The 13,416-nt window shown below is 42.1% G+C and overlaps 1 protein-coding gene across 3 annotated transcripts in view; it reads right to left on the bottom strand.

Moving 5' to 3' along the window:
* Window positions 1-13,416, bottom strand: part of EXOC2 (exocyst complex component 2) — a 206,482-nt gene that overhangs the window by 97,748 nt on the left and 95,318 nt on the right. For all 3 annotated transcript variants that reach the window (XM_037519163.2, XM_037519162.2, XM_054698416.1), the window contains 4 exons: window positions 7,374-7,519; window positions 7,155-7,236; window positions 6,275-6,377; window positions 1,564-1,682 (listed from right to left, as the gene is read on the bottom strand). In XM_037519163.2, coding sequence (XP_037375060.1) covers window positions 1,564-1,682; window positions 6,275-6,377; window positions 7,155-7,236; window positions 7,374-7,519 — 450 coding nt within the window. The remainder of the gene's footprint in view (window positions 1-1,563; window positions 1,683-6,274; window positions 6,378-7,154; window positions 7,237-7,373; window positions 7,520-13,416) is intronic.

Raw genomic sequence — 13,416 nt, forward strand, 5'->3', positions numbered from 1 at the left:
CCTTCCCTCCCAGTCCCAGCGGCACCCCCTTCTTTGTCTCCTTTGCTTCTCTTCTACCAGCCCTGTTGATCTCACATCCCAAAGTGCTGCCCTGAGTTTTCTCCTTTTCCCATCTTTTTTTTTTTTTTTAAAGATTTATTTATTTATGCATACAAGAACTGAGGTACAGGCCAGATGCGCAGGAGGGTGAGAGGATTCACCAGAGACAGAGCAGGGAGCAGAATAGGCAGACTGACTGAAATACACTGCTGAGGGGAGCAGCGGGAGAGCCAGGAGAGGACTGCCGTGCCATGTGGGTAGCTCCCTGGCCAGCCGGGGATCGAACTCGTGCTGTAGTGGCTACGGATAGACTCATAGGCTGCGTCTTAACCCTCTGTGACACCAGGGAGGCCCTCCTTTTCTCATCTTGTGGGCAAGTACACCAGCCCCCAGCAGATCTCATCCAAATCTCTCGCTCTTGAAATCCAAACAGCCTGATGGATATCTCCACATGCAAGGCATACAACTCCAAGGCCAACCTGTCTCAACCAAAGGGGTTAATATCACTTTCCTGTCTACACACCTTAACTCGACTGTGCCCATGCACAACGGCTGGGAATCACCCACCATTGCTCCCTCTCTCCTCATTCTTCAGTAGTCCTGTCAACTGCAGTTTCTGAATAGCTCTCATCTCCTCCATCCCCACCACCTTGGGCCACTGGTGGGAGGACTGAATTACACAAAGAAAAGCTGATCTCCTACATGTGAATGCAGCTGTGGCTTCTTCCTTCACACCTGCCTCAGAGCCTTTGCAACAGCTGCTCCTTCTCTCAGGCTGGAGTTGCCCTCAGCTTACTTCACATCCTTCCAGGTTCAAGCGACAGAGCCTTCTCTGCGATGCCTTTCAGCCCAACCATTTAAGCATCCTCCTAACTTCATTCTTCCTTACAGCCAGGTGTCAACTGAACTTTTAGTCAACAAGGGACACATGTAAAATGGGGGCTCAGGTAGCTGTATCATGGAGCCGGTGTGCAGCAGGCCACACCATTTAGGCCTGGAAGGCCAACTCTGTGATATCACCAGGCAATGAGGAAATCTCTGAGCCACTAATTTCCCAGCACTTGTCCCCACGGCTGAGAGGCCTGTGTATCTCTTGTCACTGTCCACTGTCTAATCCACGAGGATGGGGGTGGGGGTCTGCTCACTCACTTGGCATCACACCGGGCACACCATGAGCTCCGCATGCACTAGAGGGAACCACGAGTGTACTGATGCTGTTTTCCAAGGACAGTTTTCTTGTGACAGTGTGTGGCCTCTCACACCTGCTTACTAAACCAAACCTTCATCAGTGCTGCCAGTCCCCATGGAAGTGGACACATGGGGAGCTTGCTCCCCTCCCAGCTCTGCTCCTCACCCAGGTATCATGGTGGTGTGGGGCGGGGAGGGGAGGGAGCTTGAGGGGGGAGGGGAGGCAAGGAAACAGGCACTGATAGCAAGAAAGTGAAGAAAGTGAAGCCAGCTTCCTTAACTAGTGGGTGCCCCCACTCATGCTCCAGAAGAAGGGGCGGAAGTGGAAACACTTACCTTTGAGGTCTTGGACACAGCCCTCCTTGCAGCTGTGCATCAGCTGCAGGATCCACTTGTGCTGGGCACCTATGCACTGCCATGCGGGGTCACCTGGGGCGTGGAGGTCCGACAGGTACCTGGAAGAGCAAGGCCAGCACTGAGCAAGGGGCTTCCTCTCTGCACCCACAGGACAAGCTACTTTTTTTAAAAAAAAATTAAACTTAAATTCAATTAATAAAGCACTCATCAGCCTTCAATACTTTGTTCTACGTGAAATTAGTTCACATTCCTTTTCATGTATTTCACAAGGACAATTAAAAATCTTAGACTTTAGGGACCTCCCCGGTGGCGCAGCAGTTGAGCGCTGAGATGCAAAGCTGCCCATAGCCTCTGCAGTGCCGGTTGGATCCCGGGTCACCAGGTCAGGGTCCCACGTGGTGCGCAGACCTCTCCTGTCGCCCACTGCTCCCCTCAGCAGTGTACTTCTTCAGTCTGCCTGTTCTGCTCTCCACTCTGGCTCTGGTGAATTCTCTCACCCTCCCGCGCTTCTGACTGTACCCAGTGCTTGTATAAATAAATAAATAAATCTTAAAAAAAAATGTTTCAAAAAAAACTCTTAGACTGTATAAAAGGACAAAAACAACTTGTGTGATCCTATATACTTATCAGGATAAGACAGAGCTTCTCTATGTCAGGACAGTCCTATAAAGATAGAAGCATGTTTACTCATGTAAAGAAGCACATGTGAAGACATTTCTAAAAAAAGGCACGTGAGAACTCATCTTTACCTTTACGTTTGGCTCAGAGAGTGTTTCTGCTTCGTTCTTGGCCATGGCAGAAAACACAGGTGGAGCCAGCGTTAGACCCCTGGCAAACGTTTTTAAAATTTCAGGTTTTGTTCCTTGAATTCCCTTCTGGGCTGAAATGCTGTCACTAGGTGGCAGTGTGACACTGTTTCCTAGACAGTCAAAAACAGAGTGGGTGGGGGGGGTGCGGGCAGGAACTCAGGTTGTCTCTTAGTCCATGAAGAGATTAGGAGACATGCACGTAGCTCTGAGTCTAAACTCTAATTCACAGGACAATGTCTGCCTAGAAATGTGGTATAGGGCAGTTTTCTTAGTTTCAAATAGTTTCTTGAAATAGTTAAAGTCTTTTTTATACATAAAATATCCAAACGCCAATAGACAATTGAAATAGATTTTGATTGAAAATTTTCTGCCAAATATCATTCAAGATTTGGCCCTTGGCTCTCATGAAATAGGTAAGTCTGACAAGTTAAATCCAATAAACCAACTCCCAAAAGCTGGTGTCTTAAAATATTCTTAAACCACAAGCCGTGTGGTTTGAAGATTTTTGTTCAATGATAAATTTTAATGAATGGTTACGAGCTGTAACTTGTGGCCAAACTGTAATCACACCTCTCTCATATTTCTCCAATCAGACTCCCTTACTCATAGATCTCTCAATTAGCACCTAATTACAGGGGACACAAGTGCATTTTGCAGCAAGTTAGCGGAGTATAAAACACTGAGAAGAAATCTGACATCACATTGAGAACTACCCGCCCTGATTCTGGCCTGCGCGGGTTAGTGGAGACAACCGGCTTCTGAGCAGCTGAGCATCAGGTGATCCTGCAAAACAGGCCCCTAATCGGGTGGCCAGCCCTGCATAGGGCTGCCCAAGACACCACATGTCCCCCTTCAACCCCCACTGTTTATTTACAGGATGCAAAGAGGCTTTCAAATGCAATAAATCAATTACCAGCATGCTGGGAAGAAAATGTGAATTTAACAAATTGCAATGAATTTGCATAGGTGGTTCATTTCAGAGTTTTCAGAACCCAATCTGATTCTTCCTCTTATACCATGTTTTCCTTTTTTACTGTCCAGAATATAAATATGACAAATATATAACTGGGTCAATTCTCTCCCCCACGCACGATTCTGTCCTTTCCTACTGGGGATGATCTGTCTCAGCTTCGTCCCAGGGCAGGTGTGTTCAGGCCCATTCTTCTGCCCCTATGCTGGTGATGTCCTCAGACCGGACAGCAGGGCTAACGTGGAGGCATGTTCTTTTAGGAAAACGGCTTTCTTTTCATTTATAAAGTAGTGTCCAGCCACACAGAGGGCCTAGCACAAGGATTCTTGTTTGGACAATATGGCAAGAGAAATCAATAAACTTCTTTTTTTGGTAATGTTTACATTTGTAAATTGTCTAGGCTCTTGCAAAATCTAATAGTAATGCTCCTTCTATCATCTTATTAACAAGTATCACATTAAAAGGGTTTTGTAAAGGAGGATAAATTGCTCTCTCAGAAATCCTAGAGCATTTCAGTTCAAGAGTACAACCTGTGCTAGGCTTTTCCTTGGTTAACTGACTTAATCAAATAAGTTTCTTCGTTTCTTTTGGTACCGAGCTTTAAAATAAGTAGTTTCATTTCAAAGATCTTTGTTTAGAATATGATACATGGTATTGCTATTTCTTTTAAAACTGCATATCGAAGAACACTTTCTGAAAAGGCCTTTTTGAAATAGGGAAAAGGTAAAGAATGTTAATTATGATGAGTTCAACATTTTTCTAATTTAAGAATTAAAGTTTTTAACCATATTCTGACTGCATTTTAACAATTACCAGGGGTAGGATTACACTGACATCGAAGAAGCAAATGGAACTTTGCTCTTGCTAAAGTTCCTAGCATTAAGACAGGAGTAGAGTGAACAGAATCAGAACATTTTTAATCAGATAAAATAGTGAATAAAACTAGGCATAACTTTGATTTTGTAGGAGAACTGATTCAAGTGTATCAAGCTAATACAGGTGATTTTTTGTTGGTGACAAAGCTGGCTCTGCCCCACATGGTCCTCACAGTACCTTTCATGAGAGATTTCAAAGTCCAGCAGGTAGATGGCCTGGTTATGATGTGATTTTTCCTATTTATTAATGATTAAACATAATTTTAAAAGGATAACACATAAAACAACTAAAATTTAAGTAAACTATTCGGCATTCTTGTTGACATTCTTCTTCTCTTCCCTTTGAAATATCAAGAGAAAAGCATTTATAAACAGGCCATTTAATACAATCTTTTTTCTGATGCCTACCATCTCTTAAATGACGTCTGGTAAGTTAACAACTCAAAAGAAGTGCATGTGAGTCAGCTCTATAAATGGTAATTCATTTAATAAACAAATCATACATTCGATAAGGTTTAACAGGTCATGATAAGCAAATATCATAGAATGGAACAGTAAATACATACAAAGCATGGTGAGTGAAGACAGAGGAACTCAAGACAAGAAGACACTGCCCACGGAGTATCCTGGACGTAACCACTAACCTTCCTGGGACTCTGTGTCTTTATGTTTTTTAAGATAAAGCAGTTGGGTAATTCACATGTATTTTATTTCTAGTTGTAAATTTCTATGATTCTACAGGCCAGAAAAATCCCTGCAATATATATATATATATATATATATATATATATATATTTTTTTTTTTTTTTTTTTTTTTTTTTTTCCTACAGAAGCAACTTAGAGAAGCGAAGGCAGGCTTGAGCCAGACAGAGAGCTGTGGGTCTACTGTCTGGGTGGCTGAGCTCAGGGGCCTCTACCTGTAAAGCAGGCCCAAGGCAAACGCTCTCACACTGCAGAACTAGAGTGACAGACACCACATCGCTGGAATCTGTGTCTGTGTCCCTGCAGAGCCCGGAAGCGGCAGCAGGGATTCTAGTGCTTTCCACTCCACTGCCACTGCCCCGAATGAACAAACATGCTGACATTGACTCGAGCTCAAGTTCCTGCCATCCCCCCACCACATTGCCAGGGTCCTGGTTCTGGGTGCAGACCCTTATCCCCACCAACACTGCAGTTTTCAGGCTGGACCTTCCCTGGGCCTGCCAACTATTTTCAGTGGTCACCTGAAAATAACCAAGTCCAATGCATAAGCATAGATAGCTTATGATTATTTTACAGTGAATGGATAGTCAATAGATGTCACTAATTAAAAAGGGAGGGCATTAAGTTTGGGAAAGAACAGCTGATTCTGAGAAGTATGGCAGAAAAAAACAAAGTATTTTTAAATCATAAATAAAAAAGTATCTAATTTATATGCTTTAACTATCTCCAAATTCTGTCATAAACTCTATATCTATCTATCTATCTATCTATCTATCTATCTATCTATCTATCTATCTATCTGTCAGTCATCAATCGCCAGGTGCCAGGTACTATGTTAAATACTTAAGTGTATTTTTGATTATCTTTGTAACTACCTGGGGTGTAGATTGTGATATCCTGTCCATTTTATCAATGGAAAAACTAAAGAAAAGAACCAACGAGGTCATCCAGGGTCAGCAGCTAGTCCCCATCAGTGATGGCCCACCAGACAGCCCACAGGGTGCAGCACCCCCACACACCACTGGTTGGGGAGGCTGTTGTTGAGCAGGGTGAAGAGCTGACTAAGCAATGAGGATATGTGTCCTCCCCCAGCAGGCAGCATGCTGTTCCCTCATGGCAACATGCTGTTCCCTCACAGAGCACATGTGCCCATATTTATTATGAGACCAGAGGAGTCCAATGCCCTCCGCCAAATGTGCCTACATTTCTGCTCCTTGTCTTCCCTTTCACCATTTCATCAGCCTCCTTACTTTCCCCCAAATTAGCTTTAAGAGTTAGATGATGAGTCCAGTACCACACACATGCACTATTTGTTAAAATTCTCACAGATTTACCTTATGTAACGTTTTTGGTCATGTAAGGTTGATGGTGTCTCAAGCAATTTATCCAGAAGTAATTTTCTTAAAGCTTCAATCCGTGTCTCGACCTCAGCATAATCTGTTAAAAGAGGAAACCACACAGAAGACGTGAGATTTACAAAAGGGAGATTTGCAGTGAAAATCATGGAAAGAAGAATAGGACTGCCTTGGGGGCATCTAGGCTGACTGAGAAGAGGCACAAGGGAACTTTCTGGAACGATGAAAACATTCCGTCGAGGTGTGGGGTACATGGTGTGTGCGTCTGTCAAACTTGCTGACCTGTGATGTGTAAGGTCTGTGCATTTTGTTGCATGAAAATTTACCATAAAAAAAAAATGAAATTTTCTGAGTCCTTAGGTATTTCATGTGTGAATTTAGTAAAGGCTCCTGACATTTCCCCCAGTTGACAAGGCATTATCAAAGTCATTTTAAGTTTTTCACTTTCTGTGATTCTGGGCATTCAACATAATTTCAAATTTGTGCAGTTTATGTTAGAATTCATAAATGTGTTGATCTTTCTGAAGAGGAGAGGTTAAAATGTAGGTTTCCATTTCTAGAAAATATCTAAAGTTGATTCTTTTCAGTACAAAATATTTCTTAATAGCCCACGGTTAACAGGCAGCGAAGAATGTCTGAGACTAACCTAGCCATTGTCATGGCTGCTTGTTTCACTAAATCTCAGTAAGAAAAGCAATGATGTTATTTTTGAAATCACTGCTATTTTTTTTTTTTACATTTTTAAAAGAGCACCACATAAACAAAAACTAAAACACATGAATCATTCTTCACAGAATGCGTTCCACATTCTCCCTATAAAAGGAGAGTACAAGATGTAAAAGTAATAAACAAAGCTTACATTTCTTGAAAACCTGAACCTCCGTTTTTCCAAAGAGAGATTTGGCCTTTTCGTAATCATTAATAACCACGTCATAATCACCCTTCAAAAAAGAAAAGAAACAGTTTGGAAACTGTCAGTAAAGTGTAAAGAAGACACTGTGTTAAGGTCGAAAACCTCTTAACTCTTTAAGATCAACGGCGCCGCTCACACAGCCAAGCCACAGAGACGTGCATTTACCTTCTGAATATTCCTTTCAATATTTAGAGGGAGGTTGAAGAGAAACTTAAATCGTTGGAGCACGTTGAGGGCGTTTCTGGTGGCATCTGCCTTGTCCTTTCGACCTAACACTTCTTGAAATAATGTGTCAGCAGTAGTACTCGCTCCTACATGACAAGGACAAAAAGAAATTGAGGTTAAAAACTGACTGTGTAACTGAGCAACAGAAATTAAATGTGGCAGATGGCCCTGGGAGCTCTGCTGAAAAACAGCAGCCATTTCAAGTCAGCTTTGCTGCAGGTCATTGGTGATTTGCTAAAATGACATTTCTATTTTGTCCACTAAAGTTTTTTCATATGTTGAGAACGGTAGCCAATTAAAAAAAAACCTTACCCAGCCCAAATGAATTGTCTGATATGAGCCTACATCTATTTTAGCTATATCTCTAAATTGTGTGACAATTATGGGCCCCTCGGTTATTTCACTCATTCGAACTGCATTAAAATGCCCTTACACATTCCTACACATACACTGAATTCCCCGGAGTATCTACGAATGTGGTAATAAACAAAACAAGGAAAACACTTTTCAGAAAAGCTGTTCGAAAGAAATCTTTCAAAACTAATCCTATTTCTTGGTAAAATTATTTCCTTAGGTAGCGGACACAGAAAAGTATACAAGCAATTTAAAATGACAAAGTTTTAATGATATCATTAAGCAAATCTTTCTTAAATCAGCTAATTCCTACAAAATTATACATAAATTGGGCATTACATACATATATTTATCTAAAACATCCTCAAACCATATGAATCACTACAATGAAAGAGGTGCTTTATCTAAAATAAAATTTACTGTGTACAAAAATAGCTATACTTTTTCAACTTGTGAATTATTTTTAATTAGCCACAAGGAAAGGGGAGAGAAAGGATAAACTGTATTCGACTGTTTGATCGCTGCTCATAAAAAGTTTCTACATTATCTGGTCTAGTGACTACACTTTAAGCAAAGATGAAAAAATGATCTCAGGCTCACTGGGTGGCTTGCATGCCGTATTCCCTAGTCCACACTGTGGGTGGCCTGATCGTGTTAAAAGTCGTCTTTGTAACATAATTGTTTTATCTAAATAATGTTTAAATTCTGCTGAAATTTTAAAGACCTAATATAAAAACTTTGTTTTGTCAAGATAGCTTTTTTCACCACATGCTGTTTGATGTAGAATACTAAGTTTCTACTCAAAGATGAGAAAAAATATATCCCCTTCTTGCCACCAGCCTGCATAAGGGTAGCTAAATGAATCTCTCAAATATGACTAGGGATTTTCTTTCAAAGGAAATTATTACTACATATTTTGTTAGCATTTAAAAAATATAACTTCAGGAATTGTGGCTTCAGAAGTGAATAGATAGGTGAATGAAATTGAGTACTTTTAAAAAGTACATTAGTTTATGTGTGAGTTATGGATGTTGAATACCCAGGCATTTTTTTTCTTTAATATACAATAGAGGAATTTAGGGGGTAAAAAAGCCGAAGAGTTAAAAATTTGATATTGCTCATCTTAAAGGTAACAAAAAAAAAATCCACCAACTAATAATTTTAACTCCTCTAAAAAGTATGAAAATAATTTACTTGTAGGAAATCCACTTATAAATAGAAACATTTTACAAAAAAAAAAAACCCAAGGCAGAAATTATAAAATTGTAATTACAATTTATTGATACAGAAATGTATGTATATATGTAAAGAACATTTTCTTTAGTGCATTCAAAGATAAATTATAAGACACAAGATAATAATTGCAATTTGCAGATAATTTCTGTCTATCAGTTATGATTCTGTTGTGAATTTTACTGCATTCACAATAAGATGTGAGGAGTTCATAACTAATTTTACAGAATGATTATGTTCTATAAATGAGGGCAGTAAAACTAAGATTCGTGCAAAAAGATAAAAATCACCAGCAGCTCACAAAACACACTTTATGTTTTTATTTTCTAGGGCTACTAATAAGAAAACGAAACTACCACTCTGCACTCTTCATTACTGTCCACTTATGAAGCCATGTTGTGAACAAGCCCTCGGTCAGGCATCTCTTACATCTTCATGAGCTGCCCCTGTGAGCCTTGATCGTGGCGTACCTGTCCTCCACCTTCTTGTACCCAGAACACGCAATTCTAAGGGAGCTGGTCAGGGCTTGAACATATAGTATGTAACCACAGAACAAATGTCCTCAGACATCAAGTGTTATGAAAACCACACCTCTGGACTCTGCGTGTTGTTATTTCATCTACCAGCCCTGGGCAGAGCCTAGACCTAAAACTTCAGTGCTTTCTTCTCACCACTTCAGTGCTTTCTTCTCAGCCACTGGGCAGTGACTGTCATTGTCTTAGGCACAGACACCAGCAGTCATACAGCCGTGATCACACTCTGGCCACCCCCAGAAGGTGGGCCAAGACAGCAAAAGACCACATGGAAGGATCTATGGGCACTAGGCTATGAGAGCTATGTCAGTGAGACAGAGTCTGAGAAATGACTGTCTGGTCTCACCTATATGTGGGACATGGAGGTCTGGGGGAGATGTCCATCCAGTTAGAAGATGCTAAGGTTCTGGGCAGCTAACATAGTGACTCGAAGATAGTTAACACAGTATCATAAACTTGAGAGTTGTTGAGAGACCTCAAAAGTTATCACCACCCACAAAAAGAATTGAATTATATGACTAAGGAGCAGTCAGGGTAATATAGACATGTATCAAATCTATACCAGTACACCTTCAATTCACGCCATGTTCCACATCAATTATATCTCAGTAAAGCCAGAAAAGGAGTGACTGGAGAGAAAGCCAGCTGAGTTCTGCACAGAGCTGTCTGCTGAGCTGACGGCCTTAACACTGACAGAGAAATGTTTTAATTATGCCAGAAAAGCCTGTCATCGAGGAAAGCTAGTGATGTCATTCTAATGGCATCTTATCATCCCAAGCAAGTTTACTTAAGTAAACACTGTGCTTTCTTGTATTTTGAAGCACCCTTGTTGCTCCTTTGTCTGGCACAGACGCTTGAGACAGCAGATTGGAGTGGTTTTTAACCTATATTCCCCAGTTGATATGAGTTGGGGAGGAGAGACATACACACCCTACAACACAGCTTACCCCAAGAGCAGGCAAGTTGAATGAGAGTAGGGAAGGAAACACTAAAATATCTGGAAATTTAAGGTAACTTTAAAATCTATACTTAAATTCATAGCAAAATCAGACCACAAAGAAACCTTCTAAACCTATCTCAGTTTCTTAACAGATTCCAGAAAATACCAGGTTGTCATCTATAATGAAGGACAGTGCACGCACAATATCATCAATGATATTGCTTGTGTAGTTAGTGCCACACCCAATACCGGGCTCCACAATGACACCAAGTGCACAGAACTGGACACTCGGGGTGAATGCAGAGCAGAAGTTGGCTCACACCACTCGCAAGAATCAGTCATGTCAAGTTGGAAACTTAAAATCAACTATGATGGGAGAATTTATATACTGGCAATGTCGATGCTGGAGTTAGTTTTCTTTACTCCTTCCTTCCTTCTTTCTTTTTGAATACCACTCATTACCAGCATACTGCTGAGTTCCTTTCTATAAACTTGACCCTTACTGGAATTCCTCAGTGTTTAAAGTCCTTGGCTTTCTTATTTTTTTTAATGTTACACATATTACTTGGGTAAATCACTCAATTCTGTTGCTTCCATGACTACTTTATACTGCTGACTCCTGAATCTGTATCTCAAGATGGGTCTGGAGCATAATAAGGCTAATCTTTGCAAGCATTTTCACATATATTTGGATTATAGGCTTGTGTCACACATGACATAAATAATGGCAGCCACTATAACACTTACTGCATGCTAGGGGCTAATTCTAAAGACTTTATATTCATTCTCCCAGATTATTGATTATTCTAAAAACAGGTATTAATTCTTAATTCCTTTCATCTTGTTTATCCCCACAAGACAGGCATGATTTTTATTCCTCTTTGATACTGTAGGCACCTGAAGCCCCAAGCTGTCACTCAGCTTGCTTAGTGTGACACAGTGAGGAAGACATGAGAGCAGGAAAGACACTGGGGCCCTGACTCTCAGGAATCCCAGACTACGTGTCTGGCCTTTTCCAGCTGACATTTTCCTCTCTACTGCTCTTCTCATGCCTCAAACCTGCTCTGTCATCCTCCACTGGAGGCCAGAAATCTGGAAGCTAACACTAACTACTCCTTTTTCTTACTTCCCACATCAAACCAGTGACCCTGTGCTACCCTTTGCACCTGCTCACACCTCTCCTTGACCTCCATTGCCCGTGCGTTGGCTAAAAGCTTTGAAAGATTTGCTCTCACTCCACCACTGGACACTTGAACATTCTGTGAAAAATTTGCAGCATCACATCCCTTAGTAACCTCCTTCAGTGGCTCTGCAGTCACCTTCAGGATAAAGATGACAGCCACGAGGCCACAGAGAGCCCATCACAAGCCCACCCTGTCTACAGGCCCCCCTCACATGCAGCTAAACTGGCTCCTGCTTCCCTGCCTGCAGCCAGCTTCCTGCTGGGACACCGTGGACCCACTGCCCATCAGCCCACCTCTGCTGGCCTGGGAGCCAGCATGTTTCATTAGTTTACACACTCCTAGAAGCAAAGAGAAAGTTTTGTCTCCCCAACCTGGGATAGAACAAACACGTGCTCAATAAATGCTCATTAAAAACCAGCCTCCAAACCCTTTTTACTTAGAAAGGCAATGAGTGGGTGCCCACACCAAGAAATGGCCATGCAAGCTGGACCCCAGCAAGTGATCTTAACCACACAGGGAAAATTACTGTCATGCTGTGACTTTTAGACACTTTTGTCGGAACATTAAAGTTCACTGTGGTCACCAATAAGAAATGAAAAAAATAGTAAGGTTAGTGCACTGTAATTTAAAATGTTAGAAACATTGAAAATTCTTTTTCTTAAAATCATCAAGACTGTTTGCCTCCTTTTATCACTCACATTTCTGTAGGGGGCGTCTGTTCTGTGAGTGACAGATTACCATGCTTTATTTGTGTGTGTAGAAGAACTAGGGCATAGGCCTACGAGATGGGGGAGGGAAGTGAGAAGATTCATCAGAAACGGAGTAGGGAGCAGAACAGGTGGATCCATTGAAATACACTGCTGAGGGGAGCAGCAGTTGAGACAGGGGAGGTCTGCTGCGCCATGTGGGTCAGCTCCCTGGCCGGGGATCGAACTCAGGTCTTAGCAGCGATTGCGCTGAGACTTAAGTGCAAGGCCACCAGAGAGGCCCATCATGCTCCTTTCTAAGGGCATTCATCCAACTTTGAGGTCCACGGCTTATATCCCAGGGCTCCCATAAGCATCTTCTCTGCACACATTCCTCAGTGCCATCCCGAAGTCCACTATCACCAAGTCTCTGGCCAGACATATTGAGACGTCTGGAACTGTGGCTGTGCCCACATGTCCAGTCAGCTACTCTTCTTAAAACTCAGTCCCATCACAACTGAACTCCACTGTTCAACTTATACTGCGAGCACCACGTGCAATTTGCTGTGCTTTCATCTTCAGAAGCTGATCCCCTCTCCCATCTTTGCAGAATACAATGTGGGTGCCTCACTGGGGGACAAAGGGGCAGCGCCACCCTACACTTTGCTGCCTGTGTGAACCGACAACAGCCATATAGGGGCAGTGGCAAGTCACTGACCATCTGGGCCATCTGTCATTTACAGATGCAATCAGTGGGTCTGAACCATGGTGGGGGGGATATGAGGTGTCTCACTGACCTGTGGCAACTGAACACATGCCTATCAAGACCAGGCACAGCCAGGTCTGTCCTGGTTTAAGCCACACACTTGGAGGCAGATTTCTAGCTAATAATCCCAGCTCTGCCGCTTACTACTGACACGACCTTTCTGGGATTCCATCAATAGGAGGGAGACATAAGCACACACCCCAGAGGGCAAGTGTGAGGGATGAATAGACAGAGAATGTTTAGGGCAACCCCTGACCCTTAGGGAACACGCAAAGCCTTAGCTATCT

Source organism: Talpa occidentalis, unplaced genomic scaffold, assembly GCF_014898055.3.
Source record: "Talpa occidentalis isolate TD23 unplaced genomic scaffold, MPIMG_talOcc4v2.1 talOcc4.2, whole genome shotgun sequence".
NCBI classification, from domain to species: Eukaryota; Metazoa; Chordata; class Mammalia; order Eulipotyphla; family Talpidae; genus Talpa; species Talpa occidentalis.